At 43.1% G+C, this 24,592-nt stretch overlaps 1 protein-coding gene across 2 annotated transcripts; it reads left to right on the forward strand.

Annotated features, from left to right (window-relative positions):
* Window positions 1-1,711: 1,711 nt before the first annotated feature.
* On the forward strand, window positions 1,712-24,531 carry mllt1a (MLLT1 super elongation complex subunit a). Of its 2 annotated transcripts, none has more exons than XM_054789219.1 (12): window positions 1,712-1,849; window positions 7,763-7,943; window positions 8,153-8,235; window positions 9,044-9,187; window positions 9,395-9,520; window positions 10,349-10,990; window positions 11,363-11,453; window positions 11,657-11,768; window positions 12,592-12,691; window positions 13,081-13,158; window positions 13,536-13,607; window positions 17,490-24,531. In XM_054789219.1, exons 1-12 carry the CDS (start codon window positions 1,838-1,840, stop codon window positions 17,616-17,618), a joined length of 1,770 nt encoding a protein of 589 aa, XP_054645194.1. In that variant the 5' UTR covers window positions 1,712-1,837; the 3' UTR covers window positions 17,619-24,531. The 2 variants fall into 2 exon arrangements, with proteins under 2 accessions (XP_054645194.1, XP_054645195.1); XM_054789220.1 differs by having other exon boundaries at window positions 13,081-13,149.
* The last annotated feature ends 61 nt before the right edge of the window (window positions 24,532-24,592 follow it).

Below are 24,592 nucleotides of genomic sequence, written 5' to 3' on the forward strand. Positions count from 1 at the left end.
ATGATAAACATCCACGCCTTTTGTCGCGCTTTGAAGACAAATAATCACAGAAATAAATCTATTTCACTTTGTTCCATTCTTTCCAAAAGAAAAGGAGGATTAAGGACTTGATGTCTCAATGCAAATCACACACCTTGTCTGAAAGCCAAGGTGGGATTTCTTCTCCTCTACTTTGACTCAGAGGCAAACTGGATTATGTAGACAGGAAGCTATAGCCAGTGAGAGAGTGGTGACCTTCTGGGCCAAAGCTGAGGCCCAATAATCTCACTTCAAAGTGTGGCACCACAGGGACGTGACCACATCGGGCCTTCTCTCTTTGACTGAGCATGTGAATATGAGCAACTTTTCACACCGCCGCATCCCTATTGGCATTTACAATTATCATAAACATTTACATTATGAATCAGGTAAAAGCAGCGTTTTATTTTTTTCTAATGCCACCAAACCCCCAATGAAAACAAATCCTGGACTAGATCTACAGCTTTGATAATGGAAATTATTTTTTAACCAAATATACTTGTGGTGAAACTTAGATTATAAAGGCAAACGTGATGACCATGCCGTATTTTGCTACAATTAATAGCAGAATGACAATGCTAACCTTTGTTTAGTGCAGGGCTGTCCAAACCTTTTTCACTGAGAGCTGCATACAGACAAATTGAAGGCTGTGGGGGCCACTTTGATACACTTTGTAAGATGCTAAAACCAAAACAGTGTTGGTCAATGTACAGTATGCTAAGCTATTGGAAAAAAACATTGACTTCTTAGCTTTGTGTTATGACAAAGAAAATGAGTGTACCTTTGGACATACTCAAGTGTGTATTTCCACTGTGTCAACAACTAGCGGAGCAAATCAGAGCCGGACCGGGGAAAATGACTGGGCCCTTTAAACCCAAATAATAAAGCTCATGACAACATCATTTTACAACATACTCATGCCCACAACAGTGGGGCTTGCAAGCTTCGGCACCAAGGAGAACGACTATGTCATTTTGAAGTCCATCAAACGGACATGAAGTATAACAAACCAAGAGAACAACAAAAACATTAGGCTACTCCGGGGGTGTGCAACCCTCACCAGCCCACCCTGAAGCTCTGCCTGTGGTGTCAACCCACGAGCTGAGTCATAATATTGTTAATAGAGACTATCAAAACCTGCAATGCACTTACACTGTAAATATACTGAAATAGTGTTTCCTGTTTGCACCATGAAGAAGATGGCTCATCAATAAATTAAGTGCATTATCGATTTTCTCAGTACATAGCTGTACTCTCCACTCTCCATAGCTGTACACAGAACGAATGCATTACAATCTCACACCCCAAAGCAAGAAATGCAATTTATCTGAGTATCATATTAAAATGTCATATTGTACTTTGTCAGTATAGTATGACTCCAACATTTTAAGTATTAATGAAACAATGAGTTTGAAGCGTTTATTGTATGCATTGATTATAATATAATTAATAATTTACTATCAATTATCACCATGTGCTTGTTTTACAATTGAATCGGCGCTGCAGCCATTGGGACATATGCCCTGTCACTCGAGAATACCATCACAAAAAGCTTTATTTGTATTTGCAGGAAACGTAGAAACCCGCCTTTTGATGACTTTGATTGGCTGTTTTCAAGAACGCCGGAAAGTCCCGCTCTCCCATTGGCTGAGAGAGCTTTCTGTTTTGGTTGCCTGCCAGCGGACCGTCTGGACGGGGAGGGGAGTCGTCTGCCTTCCGCTTCTCGGCTGGATTGACACACAATGAGGAGCCAAGGCAGGGTAGACGCTCCACAAACGCCGCTGTAAATAAATACAACAACCGCTGAGGCCAGAGAAACATGGAGAATCAGGTACCGTGGATTTTCTCTCTCCTTTTGGACTGTGAACTTTTGGCGCAGAAAATACCGGCGGCTTTCTCGCTGGCAGGGCAGGAATGAATCCTCTGTTGTAGTCGCTGGAAGAGGGAAAAAAACGCTGCTCCTGCTGCTATAGAAGTCGTAGTTGTTTGGCTCTGGAGCTATGCTAGCTGGCCACTCATACATCGGCATTTACCGCTAACTAGCTTCAGTATACCGCTCCATTCAGCACCGCTGCATAGGTGAAGCTACGAACGAGCACACAAAGATATACACACCCAGTATTTATCCTCCTCTACTTGCGTTTAAAGTCGAATGCAATTACAAATTACCCGGAAAACATTTTTGGGTGGCGATGGTGTCCAGCTAAGCTAAGCTAGTACACCTACTAGTGGAGTGTCGGCCGATGGCTAAAGGCTAAGGAGCCGCGACAAGGCGCCGGGAAAAGGCTCGCCCTCTCCTAGCCGTGCTGCTTAGCCAGGGTGGTGGCCTGAAACCTGCCATACTGGGCAAAGAAACCCGACCACCACCATGCTATTTTGTCATATCACACTAATATTTGCGAACATTTGGTTAAAGGTTAACGCGTGTGCACTTTTCTGCAATATAGATGTATTGAGTATGGAGGAAAATCTTAATGTGGAAAAACTTGAACCTCACTCATGCTTGACTGGCATGCTTTCACTGGCCCAATCTATCCAAAATACACACTGTGAGTGAATGAGTGGTTTGTTATCACACGTTTTTCAAGTATACAGTACAGTGCTTAATCACTGCAACAATGGTAATTTGCTTTATGAGTTATACATCCGTTGCATATACCTTGAGAATTTCATCCAGACATGCAATGTATGAATGGCATAGGGCCATACTTCCATGAACTGAAATGAGACACATCCTTATGGATGAACCTAATACTGCTCAGGACTTTTGTATATTTCACTAATAGACATGCTTGTGAACACACCGACATATTTGCAAATGATGGGTGCGTTCACACAGACTACAATCCGTTTGCTCCCCTGCTACGGTTCGTGAGCGAACACAGTCAAGGACTGGTCCAAATACGGGGACGGTCTGAGAGATGGGTCTCAGTCCGCCTGTCTCTTGAGTGAGGGTAACGCCGGGTATGATGTCACCAAATGCGACCATAACCAGTAGATGCACAGATACACCCAACAGGAAGCTGTGTGAAAATCATCCAAAAAGTAAGAGTTAAATGTAAGCCCGGACGTGTGAATAGTAATACGGTAATGACACGTACTGGTTTAACTTTGTGTATTGCGTCTAAAGTCACACATAAACATCAGCCACTTTATTTGAATTGGTCCTCTTGAGTTGCCTTATATCAATATAAGATTGAGCGTCTGGAGGCCGTGTTTTGTATGTTGTGAATGTGTGTATTTTATCAAGGAAATTAATATATATTAGAAAGGTTTTCTTTTATTTTGTAGAACGTAAAGATATTTAAAGCTTTGTCTTTAAATACAAAGCTTTGTCTTACTATTGGTTGTTGGCAGCTTCTTCTCATTGTGCCTTTTGCCCTTTTTTAACCATTTTTGCTGTTATTTTGTTTCTGCAGTGATTCAATGACAAATGAGCCACGGGCCGCAGATGGCCCCCGAGCCGCACTTTGGGCACCCCTACTTTGTGGGTTAGGCTTGTGGCGTGGGCTCTATGAGCAAATTGAAACTCGCCCTGTTGGCTCAGTGTCGTGGCCGAGCGGTGGTGAGGCGAGACTGGTGCGTTACAATAGTCGGCGATAACGAGCCGCAGCTGGAAGATTTTTTTTTTTTGGACGTGCACGTCAATGTAGTCATATTTGTGCCTTAATTTTGAGGTAGCAAAGGCAGATATTGAGCGATATTAACGTGCAATAACTACTGTTACTGTTGTGTGGTCAGGCACATCGCTGCGGTCTGTCGCTCCCTCTCTCCGTCTCGCTCGCCCCTTCTACACGCCGCTCACTCAACGTGCGCTAGTTTCTCCGGCCGGGTTTGGAGGACTGGGCTCTTGGCCGGAGTTTGCGGGGTTGCTGCCTGGAGGGCGGCGAGGAGTGCGGGCGTGTTCAGTGGTCAAAGTGCGTGCCTGTTGGTCACTCTCCAGGATATGAGGGCACTAATGTAATGGTACATTTTTTTTTCCAACATTCTCGCGATCGACCGGCAAAGTCCCAAAGATCGACCAGTAGCTCAAGATCGACGGGTTTGTGACCCCTGCCCCAATCTTTCCCATTGCAGGCGTTGTTTTTGATTGTTTCTTATTCCTTGTTTTTTTATGTCATTGCTTGTGGTATAAAACAGCATGCTGGACTGACTTATAAAGATGAATGTCCCTGTATTGTTGTGTCCCTCTAAGATATGAAGCAATGATGCTATCACATTTTCAATTCACTGGACATCTCATGTAAGATGCAAATAGAAACCACAATATGGTGAATTTAGGAGATGCCATAATTCCTCCTTCCGCCCGATTGCCGACAAGGGGCTCCAGGGAGAGCTGGATGGGCCAACACTCATCTTGAAGGCTTTCCAAGATGCCAGATTTTTTATGTCATGTCGAGGATGACGGCACAGCAGTTTCCTTCGATATTTCTATGACAACCAAGATACACTGAGGGGCACTGTGTGCAGTGGAAAACAAAATCCTGGGGCGAGCGGGTGAAGCTCAGTGGAGTCAGCAGCGTGCTGTGGAAAACTGGCAAAGACTGTAGCGGGCCATCGTGCAGTCAAAGATACTGCAATAAAGATTTGGATGTGTCATTTAGGCTGTGCTTAAGGCTTGTTGAACTGTACTGCTTTATAATAATGTGTTTTTAAAACATGTTGTCAACTTAGCCTGAGATAAAGCCCGTAATTTTCATTTCAGAGTATACAATTAGTATAATCCTAGTACACTTGGTTGGTTCATTTCACTCCATTTCCACCCAGCAAAGTAGTGGTGGTACACACATTTTACACAAAAACATCCATCCATTTTCTATGCCGCTTCTCCTCATTAAGGTCGTGGGGGTATGCTGGAGCCTATCCCAGCGGACTTCGGGCGACAGGCGGGGTACACCCTGGACTGGTCACCGGCCAATCACAGGGCACATATAGACAAACAACCATTCACACTCACATTCATACCTATGGACAATTTAGAGTCACCAATTAACCTAACATGCATGTTTTTGGAATGTGAGAGGAAACCGGAGTACCCGGAGAAAACCCACGCGCGCACGGGGGAACATGCAAACTCCACACAGAAATGCCCAACGGAGATTCAAACCCAGGTCGTCCCGATCTCCAGACTGTGACTGTGTGGCCAACATGCTAACCACTAGACCACCATGCGGCGTCATAAAAAAAGCACACCAAAATAATTGATCCATACCACTTTTTGGCAACCCTCAGTTAGGTCCCCGGTACAGTTTGGTTCCCACAGGACTGTGATCTATCTGTGGTGTGACTTGCGGCAGCGTAAATCATATTGCCTAATTTGCATAATTGGCCAAGATGCAAAACTCCGGCCAGAGTGGAGATTTTCAAAAACTGAGACTGAGTTTGTGTGTGGACAGGTAAAACTGAGTTTATGCACATTTTAGCATGCATTTAAAAAAATACATTCGCAATGTTTCCGAGGCTCTGCGCACTGATTTTAAAGATAATGTACACGTCATTGTACACCTAAAATCAAGTCAGTTGTGGTATGTACAGTACGTATGAGGCGTGTTAGGAAGCAGAGCTATGACACAGACAGTCCCACTATAATGTGGTCACGCCAGATCTGTCAGTGGTGGTCCACAATTATTTGTAGCGAGCCAGCACAAATAAAGGCATGTATGGGAAATACTGATCGTGATATCTAGACTACAGTTTGATGATCACTCGTCAGATAATTATCACTTCTGTAACAATGGCAATGTGCTAAATGTTTTGTCGAACAAAGCTTGTCTTATCCTTGTAATTAACAGCCACTTGACGAGACGATAGCAGTTTGCTTGGTGTTTTGTTTTGCCTCGTCTTTGCGCACTTCATTGGTTAGTTATCCTGTTTCACATCACTGTGCAACCGGAAGCCATTCCAAACCATACGGCTGTCACGAGACTTGTGTGTGAGCACTGCGGTTGGAATGACTGGATGATTGGTCATGTAGCTTGCTCACACAGACACACACACACACACACCCTTATTACCAATTTTCTGCTTTTCTTTTTCATGTGTGACAGTGAATTGCACACTTTGCTTTTCTTATTGATGAGGGTGGAAAGTCTAACAATACTGTATATATTTGTTTGTCCTCCGCCCATGTTGAAGCAGTTTGTTGCGGTTCATTTATCCACTTTATTTTGGATAAATGTCTCTTATTATACTCATTATGTAAAATGTGGCGGCTAATCACCCAGTTGCAGGTCAGCATTGTGGAGCAAAAGGAGGGTGGTGCTGGTGGTTAGTGGGACTCCATGCTAGGGTGTGGTGGAGTCTGGACTTTGAGGGCATTACTGCCACAGAATGGTCAGGCAGTGTGCCAGGTGTGTGTGTTTGTATGCATGCATGCATGCGTGTGTGTGTTTCTGTGTTGCTGTGTGATAGTTAGTGGAGAGAGTCGAGTGCTCATCTCAATCCCGGCCCTTCTAATCCCCCCCAACTCAATCCCTGCTCACGAGCTACTCGCTGCTGGAGCCAAATCCTTACATTCTTCTCTCCTTCCTTGGACATGAAGTGCCTTTCTGTTGCTTATCGTGTCGACTTACCCCCTATCCCTTCCTGCACTACGACACAGCCTTCGGACTCCACTATGTACTGTACTCCCCCCGCGCATATTCTTCTGTCATACCAGCATGGTATCGTTTGCTTGTCCCATTGCCGTCATTGTTCTTGGCTGAGAAAGATATCGCAGCAATGTGCTTTCTCCTCTGGACAAATCTTTGGAGATCTACCAGCTTATGCAGCCAATCAACTCCCATTCCATTCCCCTGGGAATGGGAGACACCAGTTCTTCTCTGTGTGTATTCAGGCTCCATTCACATGCTTCTCATGGGAATCAAGCTACCTTCAACAAAGAAATTCACAATTCTTTCTACTACATTGGAACCTCAAATGTGGAGCACAATTGCTTCCAGGACACTGCTGGGCTGCAAATGTATGGTATACAAATTTAGAGTTCAGCTTTCACATATGCAGTAATGAAATTGTTGAAACTGAGTTAGTGTGTTCTGGGGTCAAACTGTCACAATCATAAAACCTTTATTAACTGTATGTGCAGTGTTTTAAAGGAAAACTGGACTTAAAAAAAAAAAGTGACCTCATCCACAAGCCTTATGTGAGCCATTAACACACATGATATGTCTTTCTCCTTTCTGTACATTCTAAAGATATTAAAAAAAACCTAAAAAAAAAAAAAAGATGCAGCTAAGATGCACGTAATGGGAATCACCTATTCCGCCTATAAAGCCTAAAAAGCAGCAATAACGGTTCATTTATATATAATGTGACGTGCATATTAATCAAGATGACGACCAGTCCAGGGTGTACCCTGCCTCTCGCCCATAAGCCAGCTGGGATAGGCTTCAGCACACCCCCGTGACCCTAGTGATGACAAGTGGCATAGAAGATGGATGATATCTTAGTGTGGACTGACCGGCGTTCATCATGAAATGTAATTCTTTTTCATGTGAAAGTCACAAGTTAAAATGTACAAAAGACCCAGATGAAAATACTTGACATTTGTTTGACCTTGCTGCGGTCGTTAAAGTATGCAAAAATTGTAGAGCATTGGTGGCATGTTTTGATTTGGACATCGTCTACATTTTCTCAGGGTCTGTTTCTTCCTATCCTGACCTTGCACTTCCTTTCTTCCAAGTGGAAAAAGGCCCAAATGTTGACGCCTCCTGTATTTTTGTCTTTTATCATCTCATCTTTTCAGTGCACAGTGCAGGTGAAGCTGGAGTTGGGCCACAGGGCTCAGCTAAGGAAGAAAGTAACATCAGAGGGTTTCACCCACGACTGGATGGTTTTTGTCCGAGGGCCAGAGAATGGCGACATCCAGCACTTTGTAGACAAGGTTGTCTTCCGCCTGCATGAGAGCTTCCCTAAACCCAAGAGAGGTAGACAAGTCACACTTCTTTTCTTTTTTTCTTTTTTCTCACGTTAATGTATTTTGATGGTTGTGGCTGAACTAGATCACCTCAGCGTATCTTTTGGAAGCAACCGTTTTCAGGCGAAGATGAATGTAAAACATGGTGTAAATGCAAGATCAATTCCTATTCATGCTTTTACAAAAAATGGGTGTGTTTTTATGTGTTTTTGTCTCCAGTATGTAAGGAGCCTCCGTACAAAGTGGAGGAGTCAGGCTACGCAGGTTTCCTCATGCTTATTGAGGTTTACTTCAAAAACAAGGTGAGGACATTTGGGCCTCAAAGAACTATTACAAGTTTGTAAAAATGTGTCAAATGAATTGTACAGTACCGGTATGTCTTTTTACTGTTTTTGTCAAATGTAGTTTGTTTTCAATGTTTTTATTCCCTCATTAACTATAGATCGAATTTAATTTGATGTTGGAGCGAACTGCAAGGAAATGTTAGGTGTGTTTACCTGGGCATCCGTGTTTGTATACAGTACTATTAACTTGCTTTGGTCTGGTTTTAAAGTCAACAGTCCTAATTCTTCATGTCTGTGTAAACAGAGCCATTAACAGACTGCATTTACCAGTTTTTCACGCAGGATTTTACAGGGGGGATCTACCCTTGTTAATGAAATGAAGTTGTTAACCTTCTTAATGGAAATACTTTTTCTTTTGATGCCAAGTTGAGAAGAGCAGGTTACTGCTGAAGACAGAAATAATCTGGTTATTTAAATGCATGCAGCTATCAGAACCTGTTAGGGTTAGACAATTGCAGTAGACATGCATTGAGAGCAAGCTATTATATTTATAGTTCTTACTGTTCTGTACTAATCTGTTTACTTAAATAAACTAAACACGCACATCCTCGAACAAGAACTATATCTAAACACATTATCTGTCGAATATGTCTAAAGCAGCACAGTTGCCACACATTGGATCTAAAATCAAACATCTCGCAATTAGTATTTGTTTGCACGCTCCACTTTGTGTTAGTCGTGATTATTGACTCTGAGCATGTTTGCGTTAATCTACTCTTACACTGACTCGATGGCCTTAATGACGTATTCTATGGACATTGTTTAGGAGGAGCCAAAAAAAGTGTGTTTCAACTATGACCTCTTCCTGAATTTGGAGGGAAACCCTCCTGTCAACCACCTTCGCTGTGAGAAGCTCACCTTCAACAATCCCACCAAAGATTTCAGGAAAAAGCTGATCAAAGCTGGAGGGGTGAGGCTGCCCAACACAGTAGACGCCACTTTGAGCAGAATGTTCAGTCAAAGTAATTGTGGTAGTAGCAACTGACAGGGTAAATAAATACTCTTAATAATGCTTTCTCTTTGGCTGAGTTACAAATAAACACTCAGATAATTGTATTTTTCTATGGTTTGGGATGTAGACACAGGTAATCTGCAATCATCCTCTTTGGTTATTTAGGTATTGGTGGTTCCAGAGGTGGCTGAAGCAGTGTCGAGGCCCAGCCCAGACTACCCAATCCTCCCCACCATCCCCCTCTCAGCCTTCTCAGATCCCAAGAAGACCAAGACCTCTCATGTGTCAAAGGTTGGTTATGCTGCCAAGACACCACTGTTCATTTTACATGCACTCAGCTTTCGCCCTCTTCTTCTTTTGATGTACAGATCTAGCTTGGGGGTGGGGGGACATTCACATGAGAAACAAATGAAAATGCCAATAAAAAATAAAATGTGTTAGTTGAATTCCTCCTGAAGGCTGCATAACTTTGTTGATAGTTCATGTCTTTTTTTTGGCATTTCCAGAGAGAAACGCTGCACATTTTCTTAGTTGTATGCCTTTAACCATCAAATCTCCCCTACAAGCAGGCTGACTCAAGCCTCTAATTGTTACCAACTGTGGTTTAGCAGTAACATGCGTGTAGTATTAGTCAGCCTGCTTATCTTCCAGGAGAAAATATGAACATCCCCTGCATCGTTTTGTGTTGCCTCGGTTCAACCTATCGCAGATAGATGTCTTTTTAGTTTGCAAAGGTTTTATTTCTCTCTCGACTAGACTGCAGCAGTTCTAAAACAGGACCTAATAATAACGTTAGGTCACACTCACCTTAGGCAATCTGTGCCGTGCTTGGGCAGCTTTGAGTGTTCTGTTGTGTCCAAGTCTGAAATGGATCACTGAGAGTGTGTCTAAGACACGCAGTGTGACTAATTACAGACCTAACTAGTTAACTACTTTTGTATTTATATGTTATGTGCCTTTTCTTGTAAGTGAACATGTCTTCACAGACTCAAGGAACATTGTTAGCTATCTGATACGTTTACAGTGTTTGCCTAACTGGATGGACCATGTAGAAGTACAAGTGTAACTAAGAGATAATGTAAGTGTTTTCTTGCTCCTTTGTTTGTCCCTCATCACCAGGAACCCAGCAAAGAAGGAGGGGGTGGCAGCAGCAAAGGGGTCAAACCGCACAAAATGACCAAGGAGCACCGTGAAAGACCCCGAAAAGACTCTGAGAGCAAAGCCACATCGAAAGGGGACAACGACAGAGATGGAAGCAGCAAGAGCGGACGTGACTCTTCCTCATCTTCGTCTTCGAAAAAGCCATCAGAGATCAAAGTGAAGGATGACGTAAAGGTCCTACCCAAGGCAGCCTTCAAGGAGCCCAAGCTCACCCTGAAGGAGTCAAAGATGGAGGGCATGTCCCCGAAAGGAGGAGGGGCTGGGAGTGGAGGGGGTGGTGGGGGTGGGGGAGGCGGTCCCGCAGAATCCAAAGCCCCTGGCAAAAGACCCTCTACTGTGGAGTCTCCCAAACCTAGTGCCAAGAAGCAGAAAAAGGGCAGCTCTGAGGGGCCAAAAGGCCAGGCCGGCGGTTCTTTCACTGGTTCTCCTCGTGTGTCCTCGTCATCTGCTACTAGCCAGCCCTACACAGACAAGAAACACTCCAAGGAAAAAGGTCGCTGGGCCAAAGGCAAAAATGACACACAGGATTTGAAGGAGCCCAAAAAACTTCCCGAGTCTGAAGAGTCAAATTCAGAGGATGAAGCCTCTTCAAAGTCTGAGGTATGATGACAGTGTGGTCACATTTATTGGCAAAGTGCAGTGAGATGTGAAACGATTTGTTTGGTTTTTTGTGGATGTAGATTCATTCCAAATGTTCACACAACTCCCAGGCCATAGTCCATCATTTTTCTGCGACTTCGCCACAAATATTACACCAAAAGGAGCTCACGTAGTGTATACATTGCAGATCACTTTGTTACAGTAGCGGAGGATAAATCTACCTTCTCACAAGAAGAAACCTTACTCGAAGCCAAGACTCAGTATGGGGCGACCATCTGCCTCGACCAGCTGGGTTGCGAAAGATAGCGGATAGAGGGTATTTTTAATTGTATTATCAATTTTGTTTCTGTTCCCTTTGTGCCTCTCCTGCAGCAATCAGCACCTTCCAGTCCTTCGAATTCTAGTTCCAGCTCAGACTCCAGCTCGGACTCAGACTTTGAGCCGGGACAGAAACCAGGACAAGGTACGGTCTGTTCAACTTGCCATGTGTAATAATTACAGTGTACCCCTCACAAAGTAAACGTATTTAGTCAGAGACGTTTGTGTGTAATAATGATCATATCTCTCCAACTGTTTTAAGTAGGACAGTATTCATTAGCATACTATTTCCCAGTATAACATATTAGTTTATACTTGCATTAGGTTATATGTCTTTGTTCCTCCCAGGTCCCCTGCGATCCATGGTGGAGGAAATCCAGTCAGAGGAGTCAGACGATGACGACAGCAGCTCGGAGGAGGAGACCCCTGTTAAGACTAACCCACCCAACCGCGACTCTCGGTCAGTGTTTTCAGTGGGACTTTTTTTTCATTAAATACATCGTTCCCTCATTTATCGTGGGGGACAGGTTCCCAAAATAGCCCGCAATAAATGAAATCCGCAAAGTAGCCAACTATATATATTTTTTTTACAATCCATGTATTTTCTATGCCGCTTATCCTCGTTAGGGTCGCGGGGGTATGCTGGAGCTTATCCCAGCTGACTTCAAGCGAGAAGCGGGGTACACCCTGAACTGGTTGCCAGCCAATCAAATTATTATGTAAAACCCTCACCATACACTTTTCTCAGACGAGCATTAACATTTTCTCCCATTTGTCTTTTGTTTAAACGCTCTTCAGATTTTAATTTTTTGAATGTTCAACCTTCTAGGTTGGACACAAGAAATGATTAAGTGACTCACGCGTATTTCCCTGCTATGACCGTGCCTCTCCGTCCTGGCGGTGTTCGGCTGTAGCGTTTTTGTATTCTTGGTAAAACATATTGCTCCTGTCGTCGCATTTTCCTCACACGGTTAGCTTCTTCTGGTTCTTCAATTGTTTACAGTATTGGCGGCTAACCAGTCAATTAATCGGTTATTATTCCAGTCCCTACTGATTACATGTAATTGTCACAATGATAGAATTTCAGTCAAACAAAGTGAATTTTTTTTTTTTTTTTTTTAGCATTTTGATCCACATACCTAAGTGAATAAGAAGCGCACACACACACACACACACACACACACACACACACACACACACACACACACACACACGCACGCAGTATTACATTGTGTCAGTCTGTGGGATTGACCCCTGACCTTGTCCCTCTCCCCCCGTGTCAGACTTAGCTTGGACAGCGAGAGTGACAGCAGTGACGGCTCGCACCGCCCCAGTCGAGACCCCGCGCCGCCCCCACAGAAACACAGCTCCTCCAATAACAAAGTGAGACCACGTTTTATGCCTTCCATCACTGACATATTGACTGAGCCTTCAGGGCATGAATTAAGGCAATTTAGTTCAGGACAATGGAAAGGGAATTTCTAAAATACATCTTTTGTGTTGAATTAGCACCATTCCACCAGCATGTGGATTCACTTGGCTTTGTTTTTTGAATTTAAACAAAAGCTTTTTTGTAATAAGCATGCACTTGTGATTACTTTTCCAAGAGATGACTCACATAAAATGCGTGTGCAGCAGACATTTATTTTGTTTATTTACCAAGGTGCCATCCAAGTTGCACCATTTCAGGCCTGCGGCATTTCAGCGATCACAACCTCCATCTCCTACCTCCCATAACTTTATTTCATCTCTCTTTGTCTGTGCGAGTGCAGGTGTCAGGCAGAAAGAGTCCAGACTCTTCATTTCGTTCCGATAAGGTGTTGAAGAAGGGATACGACAAGGTAGGAAGGGTAAATCAAACTTTTTATGCTTCAACTCATACACACGCAGCATTTGGACTTATTTCAATAGTTCAATTAAAGTAAATTACAGATAATGACCGATGAATGGATCCACATGTTTTGACTCCTGAAGCCAAATATCATCTTATGTTGTTGAAATTGTTAAGTGGTCTTAAACATCTAACACATGGATCTTGTTGGTGTCGTAAAATTATGTTCAGGTTTGTTTTTAGATCTTTTAATTATTAAAAAAAAATGTTTATTTGAAAACTGAGCACATATCAGTATATTTCTATACTCAGGCGAGAGAGCCTTTAAAAAGGTTCAACGCCAGTGTTAAAAATCCTGACTGTTTCCCTCTTCTCTGCACCTTCCCTCTTGTCAAGGCCTACACGGAAGAATTAGTTGACCTCCATCGCAGACTGATGGCTTTAAGGGAACGTAACGTCCTACAGCAGGCATGTCTTCATATCTTCCTATTATTTCATACTGTCATGGCCATTATGTTCATTTTTGTTGTTCAGCTGCTCATATGCTTTATACTTCCTACTCATTGCAACAACTGTTTTTTTCCCCACATTTTCTCTACCCAAGTTCGCATGGACTCATGAAGTTTGTTCAGGAATTTGAAGTGAGCTCGCACCTAGTTGTCGCTGGCATTGCTACCCATTGCATTTGGTTGTGTGATGATGTGGACATGTACAACTGTTGATGGAACTGGGTCACTGGTGTTTTTAGCAGTGGGACTCCATTAGTTCTGAAGTGTTGGATCCCCGACTAGGGGTTGGCATTTCAAGAAATCATGATCAATTTCACTGGGCAACAAAGATTTTAGACCTGATTTTAGGTACAGTCGTGTGACGAATATGATATTTGTGGCGCCCCCTAGGCGTGGTACTCAAAATGATACCATAAATGTAATACAGATCGCGTCAAACTTTTATTATCAATAGCCAAATGGTCAATAACTTATGGGCAATTAGTTGCCAAGTCTGTGCCTGTGCTAAGACGTTTTGGTTAATGGTGGCCATGTTTTTCAATCATTCTTGTCAGTGTGTACCGAATTGTTTGCTGATCCGGCACCGTGAAGCTACAGTGGGTGTTTTGCAGAGCACATTGACCTGTGTGAGAAACTTCAGGTCAATCCGACTTATGAGGACAACTTTGGTGCAGGGGTGTCCAAACTTTTTGCTGCATACAGAAAAATGGAAGGGTGCTGTTCCAGCAAAGATGCAAAAATCCATCCTATGTTGGCCAATGTATGCTAAGCTATCGATCAGACCAAAACATCCACATCTTAGCTTTGTGTTATAAGTGACAAAGCAAATTAGTAATATGCAATCCAATTCATATTCTATGCCGCTTATCCTCATTAGGGTGTGATATGCAATGTAATATCTAATAACGTAGCTCATTTATAGGGTTGTCACGAGACACTCGGTTCACGAGAAGACATGATGCACGAGACTGGGTCTGCAAGAACGATACAAGACGGGTTTTTAACATTACTTTTAAGAAAAGTACAGTGAAAAAATATATTGCAATCTACTGATTTCATTTGGCATTGCTTCTCACGAGGCTACACTCTTCTGCACTCTGTGTGTATGCTACCGGCACTGCCTCCTGCCACTGAGACGAAGGGACTGACTGACAAAAGGGCTCATTCTGTTCATGCAGTTGTTTTATGGAACGAACGCGCCAAGAAACCAATGCACAGAGTGGACTCTCTTCCTGGCTGTTTGGAGGCAAGAGACAAGGAAAACAGACATGCATACAGATGGCAATATATTGAGGCTGGCAAAATTATCGAGTTGATTTTCATTTATTGTGTGATCAGTTAATGAATTTATTACCGTCCCAGGACTAGTGCCCATGAGACAGTTTTTTTTTCTGAGTGAGAAATCTTGTCACGTTTTAATCTCGTAAGATTTTGTGTGTGACACCCCTACTAATTTGTAATGAATTTTATTTTGTGTTTAGAAGATGTCACGGGCTAAATCAAGCTGCAGTCCGCAAATAGCCCTCGGGTTGCACTTTGGACACACCTGGTGTATTTGTCAGAAAGTTAATAGCATAAGCAACCCAGCAGGGTTGCAATTTTTTATAAATTGTCACACTTTTGTGTGCAGCGGTTTTGGACTACAAGAGTTAGCGTACCAATACCAATAGTCATGGACGCAACATAGACGGACACACTGATTGGAGTAAGGGTTGATAGCCATGTGTCTCAACTGGAAATACATTTTGGTCCGTAGCCACACGATAGTCACAATATTCCATGTTTACATTTCATATTATGAATTGTGATTAGGCTAAAAATTGATTTTGTTCTGTCGCTCTTTAATTTCACAAACAAGATGGAGTGAGTGCTTTGAGATGGGAGAGTGGCCCGCAGAAGCACCCGCTGCTTGTTGAGAAGAGCAATAAGTGCTTTCATGTCTGTTAGGAACACCACAATTTTTACATGTTTATGTCTTTGTTTCATTGATGATGTTTTCTTATCAGAAATAGTTTTATTACATTTTAAATAAGTAAAAAAACAAGTGTACACAATGTTTGCTGGAAGTTTGGACAGAGAACAAGGAAAATAAAAAATAACTAAAACAAATAACAACAAAAAAAACAACAACAAAACAAAAAAGCCAGACGGTAAGCCACACACAGCCCAAATAGACAGAGGTCCAAGTATGGGAGGATAAGACAATTAAGTGTAAAACAACCAAAGCAAATGAATAAAACAGTAAGTGACAGTAAATGGGCTAGAGAGGGGAAGTAATATTAGAGAGCTCAGGTAAGTTTGAAGTTATGCAAATACACTAAGAAGGGTCCCCATACATTTGGAAAATTTTCTATGTATTTTCTCCGAATTTAAAGAAGACTTGACATCTCTCAGCCACTGAACGTGGGTAGGCGGAGTGGCATCCTTCCATCTTAACTAAATTGCCCGTCTGACCAAGAGAGAGGCGAAGGCCAAACTTCGTTGTCTTGTGGGGGTCAAACGCAAGTCCGGTTTACCTGTGGTGCCGAACAATGCTATTAAAGGGTTGGGTTGCAAATCTAAATTGGCAATCGCAGAAAGAGTTTGGAAAAACTTCCCTCCAATACTTCTCCAGGCTAGGACAAGACCAAAACATGTGAATAAGCGTGGCCATTGGTGATGTTTTACACACTCCGGTGTTCGGTGGTCCTTGGCCTCCCCACCGTTGTGTGCTGTTAGATGCAGAAGTGAAACCTACACATAACTTTCTCAAAAGCTGCCACATCTTGCTGTGTTTTTTAACTTCAACACACACATCTATGCATTTGCCACTCTAAACCAATCCCAGGAGACATCTCACCCCAGGGCTGAGCGCATAACGTGCAATGCTCTACTAAAACGCTTGGGGCAGTGTTTTCATCAGCTCTCTTTTCTCTTTGACTAGCTAGCTTCCAGTGTAGTAGTAAACAGTGGCCACTGGCGACATCCACATGAAAGTAACGTACTGTAACGACCTGTTGGTGTTGTAACATTGATGTTCTGAATTCTGGTGCTCGTGAATGCACCTCGCCGTGAATGTTATTCATCATGCTGCTGCAAGTGTGGAGGGGAAGAGACGTGCGTGAGCCGACTGTGTTGGAAGTGCACTACAGTTAGCGTCAAGGTTGGCAATAAAACTTAAAAGAGCACCAGACGCTGTGTGACTCTCAGTACGCTACAGTATTATATAGGTGTTACAAACTTTTTTTGCTCAGGCACTCCTCAACTTGCTCCGTTACTTTTGTTATGGCGGAGAGGGAAAACCCGAAAATGATGTACGAAGAAAAGCCAACCAATCACAGCTCCAAATTTTTTTTTCTTTAGAGATGCACGTCAAGCTCTGCCGGAGGAGGCGGAGCCAGCCGACGTTGCTTCCTTACATAATTAAGCCTTTAGTCTTCAAAAGTCTCTTCAGTAGATTTGTCGCTGAATACTCGCTAAAAATAGCAACAACAGTCGCTGTGGTGGCAGCGTTGATCCCTCCTGCTGCATCTTCTTTCGGTGCATATGAGGTGTGTTCAGGAACTGATACACCACCACCACCACCACCACCTACTGTATGGACTTGCAAAAACTAGCTAAATTGACGCACGCTCCTGTTATGTGTTATGAGCGAGGGTGAGCAGGTATCGCCAAATCTATTTGTGGTGGGCTGACATAAATACATGAATGAATGTATGGGAAACACTGCACAGTGATTGAAATGTGACTGTAAATAGAATAGAGGGTCAAATATAGGCCTTAAATCTGAATCGGGCACTTAGACCTGCAGTGTAATTCCAGCCTTAAGACAAAGTGGGTGACTCTCTCCTTGTGTCTTCAGATTGTCAACCTGATTGAGGAGACAGGACACTTCAACGTGACCAACACCACCTTTGACTTTGACCTCTTTTCACTGGACGAGTCCACCGTCCGTAAACTACAGAGCTACCTGGAGGCGACGGCCACGTGACAGCAAGTGGCGTGGACGGCGGAGGAGGTCGCCACTTCTCCTCAAGGAGGCCAGAGGCCAGACTGAATCACTGAACAACCACATGCGCGCAGGAACAATAAAAGCACACATGAAGATGCTGCACCTTCACGTGACGCCGGCAGAGGAGCAGCAGTAAACTGGAGGAAGAGGAGGACGACATGAACGGGGAGAGTTGAAGAGCGCAGCACTACAGGAAGTAAACTCCACCTACAAGGTTTTTCTCCCCACGTCTTTTGGAAGGGAAGACCTGTGGAATGCACCCCATTCCCCCTCTTGGCACTCATGTTGCTTCCCTCTACACCAACCCTCCTCCTTGTCCCCATTCACACGACTTACTGGGCAGATCACTCCACATCCCCCCTCCGCCATCAGCTGGATGTTGTCTTCACACTTACTGACTTGTCTTATACGGCACATTTATAGCACACACAAGTGGTGCATGCCTCCCATCTTCACACTGTACATGTCGAGGCGTGTTTGGATGACATTTCTCTGCTGTCCCCACATCGGAACACACGTTGATTTTACCCTTGCACTGAAAGCTGAGCTGTGACCTCCCGCCAGCAGCCACCCTCCTCCTCCTCCTCCTCCTCCTCCTCCTCCTCCTCTTCCCCCACTAACTCCATCCCTCTTCTGCACCCTCCCATGTCGGCGTGCACCAAAGGGCTCCACTGCTGGCCGGCCGCCTGTGCTCTCCTGAATTGCCTTCTGGTGGCGTTCAAGGTGGGCGGGGTTTTTAAAACAAACAAAAAAGTAGCCATACTCGTCTCCCGGGAATCCAAAAATAAGGAAAAGTAGGGGCCACGCTTTTCCCTCCCCCTTTTTTTACATTTTATTTTTCTACAAGTGCATTTGTGTTTCTACTCCCAGATTTGCGGTTAAATGACCCTGTGAGCTATGAATGTATATGGCTTTTATTTTTCTACGCCCAGCAACAAGCCCACTCTAGTGCCTTTCTGCAGCGTGAGGTGGGTGTTCCACATCCCCTGCTCCGCTTTGGATGGGCTGCCTGAATATCCAGTATTGTCTTAATGGCTTCCTTTTTCTTCCTCAGTGTCCTTGTAGGCTGTTGACCCTCCACGTAGCGTCCCTTCTTGTCACCATCCCCGTAGGCGCTGTAGAATGTTTAACTGGTGATCACTTGCTTTCTGCCGCTAGATCAGTGTTTTTCTTAGGGGGTGGGGGGTACATAATATGAATTAGCTGTAGTAGCTGTTGTTTTGGGCTGCTGTGTGACAGACATGTTAACCAGGCTCCATCATTCATCTGCTTGCTCTAAAACCGAAGTGAGTGTGACAACTGAAACCGGTCCCGTAAAGCCAACTTGTCGCTTCAATTACCGGTGGTACGGTATGGAAAAAACAGCATCTCGTAGCTAAAATAATGCATCTGAAATGCGAGGATGTCAGCGATAACGTAGCTAAAGAAAGAGTTCCTCTCTTTACTTTGGCAAGCCTTGGAGAGCGTGGTCTCACTCAGGTCACATATACGTCTAATTAGTCGCCGCACAGTCGCTGGTCTAATGAATCAGGTTTCAGCTCTGTCCATTTTCTATACCGCTTCTCCTGTTCTGAGGTCTAACTGATCACAAGGACTGATTTTATGAAGTTATCATAATTTGTGTTTGTCAGCATTTCTCCACCCTGCTGCCGGAAGCATCAGAACTTGGAAATGTGATAGAAAAGGAACTCCATAATTCAAAGTATTTATCATTTGTATATCCACTGGATTCTTTTTTTTCATACAAGAAATGGAAATTCAACATGTGATATTTTCTCGAGCAGCCCAGGAATGGCGTCAACTAAGGCAATGTCCACACGAATACGAATATTTTAAAAACGCGTATTTTTCTATGCGTTTTGGCTCATCTTCCACACGGGAATGGAGGGTTTAGTCCTTGAAAAAAGTGGAGATTTTCAGAAAGTCCAGTTTCAGCATTTGTGTGTGGAAGGGTAAAGCGGAGCGTGTTCATTTGTCATTAGAATTATGTGACATTATCTCATGTTTTTATTAGGGATGCACAATATTATTTTTCAATAACTTCCTGCTTCTCAAGACCAATACAGATGACCGACAAATCTTTATTATTTTTAAAAATGAAAATGTAACAGTAGTTTGTGCGCACCTGAAGGTAAGAAGGACTCAAAGTTGGATTTAACAAACCGTACCTGTAGATTTGTCCTTACCAAATATCATGATATCGCTGCTATTAACAAAACAAAAAAAATTGCAAGAAAATGTGTCTCCAAGGGGTTTACTAACGACATAAGCTGGTATCTTGAACGATTATAAAGGGCTGGTTGTCCAGCACCATCATTTCCATAATGAAATCACAGACTGCTTTAGCCCTCGGGTCGTCTGAAAGCAGCAGCAATAGGAACAAGCCCCGGGTCCCTCTACGTGCGCCTTACAACATGCACGGCGATTAAAAATAAAAATGTGTGATGTTTCTTGGGCTCCGTGTACGTGTGGACTAATTTGAACGATAATGTAGACGTCATTGTACATTTAATCGCACTATACTGATGAACAGAGGCGGCGTTATAATGCGTAACCAAGTCAGCTGTGGGTGCTAATATGCGCATGACAGCCTGTGAATATGTTTTTAATGTGGACAGATTTTTCTTTAAACGCCGTAGTGGCGGACGTGCGTTTTTGAAAACGTCTGTGTTAATGTGGACGTGGTCTTATTTCACCAGGAGCTCTTGTGGGATGGAAGACGTAACTTCTTGTGTTCGTCCCTTCTTCCAAAGTCTTTGGTTTGGTACAGTAGACTTGCTCCTTTGACCAAACCCCAAAGAAAAAAGTCAGTATTAAAGAACAAACACAACAAAATGTGAACAAAATGACAATAAATAACCAATTTATATATATATATATTAGTATTTTAAAGGTAATTCAATAAATCCCACTTCGATAAATGCTCTGATCATTTAACTGTGCTGCTGCATGATGAAATATCTGAAATCTGTATCAAAAATAGTTATTTTTCCAGTAAAAAGGTAGATTTTTGTTGTTTCTTCTGTTAATATGTAGCACACATATACAGGTGCATCTCAATAAATTAACTTTGAAAGGTTTGCTTCAGTAGTTCAAAAAGGGAAACTCTTACGTTCTGTAGCTTCACAAAACAGTATAATCTATTTCAACAATTCATTTCTTGATTTTTTTTTAAATGAGTTTGATGATCATCGCTTACACACTGTAAAATCCAACAGCACTCTCAACGCAGATAAATAGGTAGAACAAACTTATTAAAAAAAAAGTGTACCAAGTAAAAGACAAACATCTGTTGTGGTCAACTAGAACTATTAAGTTCCATTTACTTGTTTTTTCCAAGGCAATCGGTTTGCATGTTTTGTTTTTCTAAGTAAGGTTAACTAATGGATCTTACTGTGCAGCAGGGATGTCCAAAGTGCAGCCCGGGGGCCAGTCTTGTTCCACAGCTCATTTTTAACAGCCCGTGGCGTATTGTAAAAACACAATGAATTCATGATTATATATTCCACTATTTTGCTTGGTCACCTATAACATCCTGTGAGTGTTTTGTTCAGATAGCTTAGCATACATTGACCTACACTGGATTGCTTTCAGCGTCTTTCATGCACAAAATGGATCGGAGTGGCCCGCCGATTCTTTAATATTACTATAAGTGGCCCTTGCTGGAAAAAAGTTTGGACAGCCTTGGTTTACAGCTAATTTCAAAAACCCAACAACTTCAGTATATTGAAATGTGCCAAATAGTGGAAAAGTTCTATATTGTGAACTCCTGGTTGGCACTTTAATCAGCAAATGAGGTGCAAAAAAGCACCACATGGGCCATATTCAAGTTTATTGAGATGCACTTGTATAAATTTGCCATGTTACTTGATTGAAGCGACTTCGGTGTTTTTGTGCTCATTTTAAGTAAGATATCTCCAATTTTAGGCCACAGATGAGCAAAGTGTTTGCAAATGGTTAGAAAAAAGATTTGTGAATAATAAGCCAGGCAATAACTGATGACTTCCTGCTTGTTGGTGCTGCATCATTCACATCAGTCGCGTTTAAAGCTGATGCTTTGTGAGACCGGTTTCTGTGCTGACCACAGTGCACGACTCACACAGCAGCTCGCCAAGGTACACACACACACACACACACACACACACACCTTCAAGGAGCGAGCCCTCGCCGTTCTGCCTTTTGTGTATTTATTCTGACGTTTATGTTGGCTTTAATACATGTGTACGCTGTCCCCTTATGCTCACTTGTAAACGCTGTGTGAGGACAATGATTTAAACACACACACACACACACACACACACACACCTGGAGTCTCACCTGGACCTGCCACCTTGGTGTGCCTCTTGTCAACACAACCTCTCACTCCCTCTTGTTTGTCTGCCCCATGTGAGCCGACAAGAAACCAAGCGTGTACGTCCTAGTTCATGAACTCTGACCTTGTGACCTGCTACTCATTTAGCCCCTTGTGGTGGTGAGATGGGTCGTTGAAGGGGGGGACGGGGGGGACACCCAAGAGAAGCCCACTGTCTACCCACATGTTTTATTTATGGACCTCTGCACTTTTGGCTGTGACGACTTCAGTACTTAATGGTTACCTAAACTGTATTTTTAAGGATTTTATACAATATTTACATGCAATATGATATTATTAGGGTTTTTTTGCCAACTTTTATTTAATTGTCTTGTATTTTGGCATGTTTCGTCACCCACAAACAAGCTATTTTTCCAGGCCTAAACTGTTTGGGGGATGTTCCCTGTGTATTTTGCTGAGCACCACCAAGAAGCAGGTGCCGCAGATGTTTGCTGGATGACCTCAACGTAATCACTGTCTGCCTCCAGTCACAATAGTTGGACCGGAGTGAGGACGCCACACTTTCGTTCAGGGAGCTGTTTAGCTAAAAACAGAAGAAGAAAAAAAAAAAGTAAATTTGTTTTCCTGTGCTTTCGGCTGACCATTCATAGACATCCGTGCTCCCTCGGCTCAAACGCAGTTGCATCATAGGAAAGAACAGATGAGTGTGCATCTTTACAATACAAAGAAGAAAAAAGGGGGGGGGGGGGGGCAGGGTGTGTCTGTGACAAGGAGACAGGGTTGCCTGTATTTATAAAGGGTCTTTTTCTTTCACTGGGGTTACAGGGGGTTGGCTGTGAGTAAGTGGCATCGTCAATATGCTGTCAACTACAAACCAACTAGAGTTGACTGTTTGGTATTTTTAAAAGACGAACTCGGCATTGGAATGCCACCATGTGGCCATATGATGCAAGTTGTTGACATGGATGAAACATGTTATTTTAATGTTTTTTTTTTTTATTTGGAAAGCATATTATTAATAAAGTCATGAAGTACTGTTGTCATGGCGTCCTGTCATTGACCGCCGGGTGACCCGGCCATGGCTGCGTGGGAGGGGTTCACCTGGAGTTCATGTGACGGTGCATGGGGTGAAAAGGACACGCTTGGCCCAGGCCGATCGTGCACTGACCATCCATCGGGGAAATGGTTCAGTTGGAGGGGTCCTTATTGCTACGGGCTGATCAATCGACTCTTCTGATGTCATAACACTCCTATCAGTCGAGATTCAGCAATGAAGATTTGGTATGACCTTGTGTGCTGTGTTGGTCCCTCACATACAGAAAAATGAAAAGGATGCGGCGGGGGGGGGCTTTTCACGTTATTCAAGCTAAAAGCCAGTGTAGGTCATGATATGCCACGCTGTTAAATATATTTCAATTATTAATATTGTTGTACCTTTTTCAACTAGTTTAAACATTTGTTCTTTTACATGTGGTCCATCATAATGTTTCATGTTTAATTTTCTGTATATACTATTCCCTGGGGACTTCAAATGGTCCCCGGGCCGCCATTTGGACACTCCTGTTCATATGTGTGGCACCCTGGACAACGCTGGGGACTAGTATTGCTAAGAATCTAAGATAAAATAGGCCTTTGTCAGTCCCACAAGGGGAAATTCCAGTTATTTGTTTCATTTTCTTAGTCCCCTCCACCCATGTTCTTTTTGTTATGAATCTGTTCATTCTGAGCAAAGCGAAGCCCATGTGAAGATGTAAGGTTGCAATACTCGTTTTTGCCACTGTGTGGCAGCATTGGCGAGCTGACACACTCAGGACGGCGCTTAATCCACACGAGTACTCAGCGTTTCCAGATGTACAATAATTATAGTATTTGTACGATAATGTCACCCTCTGTACAATTAAAAATGTTACAAAAGTCGTAATGTACGATAAATTGTCCATTACAAACATGGCTATTAGCACACAAACAGGATGCATCCTGCAAAGCGCCTGATGTTGCCTCACGGGGGGGCGGCTGTTCTACCAGTGGCACATCCCCCTCCCCCCTTCTAGTTTATTTAAAGGTAAAACTTCATTAAAGGCTATAAAATACACACGCTTTGGTAATGTTTTACTGTAGTAGATTCTCCTGAGCAACGTCAAATCCGGTATGTACGATAATTTTCCTCAAAATACGCTCATTTTAAGCATGGACGAGATTTTGATTTCAGAGGTAGTGGAGGGAACGAGCACTTGGGAACATGCACGCGCACGCAAACTGAAAAATGTCAAACGTTATTGTAGATAAAACCTTGATATTAATGTATGTTTAGCTGACCTGACCTAAGTAGAGTAAAAAAATGCCCAACATGTTAACAATTTACAGTGGCAGATGAACACGAACTAATAGAGTGACAGTGGGGAAGCCCAATCACACGCTAGCAAAAAAAAACAAACAAAAAAAAAACTCAATCGATTAGCTTGTGGGCGGTCGAATGGGAAACATGCTTCAGTTTGAGCATCCGTCTTCGGTTTGGTCCGAGTGCTTGACATGTCTCCTTTTAGGGTCCCAAAGTGGGGTACGCGCAGGGGCGCCGTAAAGGGGGGGAAAGTTAGGACAATTCCAAGATTGCAAAAAATAAGCAAAATAACTTTGCAATCTT

Source organism: Dunckerocampus dactyliophorus, chromosome 10, assembly GCF_027744805.1.
Source record: "Dunckerocampus dactyliophorus isolate RoL2022-P2 chromosome 10, RoL_Ddac_1.1, whole genome shotgun sequence".
Lineage (NCBI taxonomy): Eukaryota > Metazoa > Chordata > Actinopteri > Syngnathiformes > Syngnathidae > Dunckerocampus > Dunckerocampus dactyliophorus.

Bases quoted from the DNA above. Each gene is read 5' to 3' on its own strand.
- mllt1a (XM_054789219.1), top strand. The intron at 7,944-8,152 runs GTAGACAAGTCA...TTTTGTCTCCAG, and splicing joins CTTCCCTAAACCCAAGAGAG to TATGTAAGGAGCCTCCGTAC. The intron at 9,188-9,394 runs GTGAGGCTGCCC...TTGGTTATTTAG, and splicing joins AGCTGATCAAAGCTGGAGGG to GTATTGGTGGTTCCAGAGGT.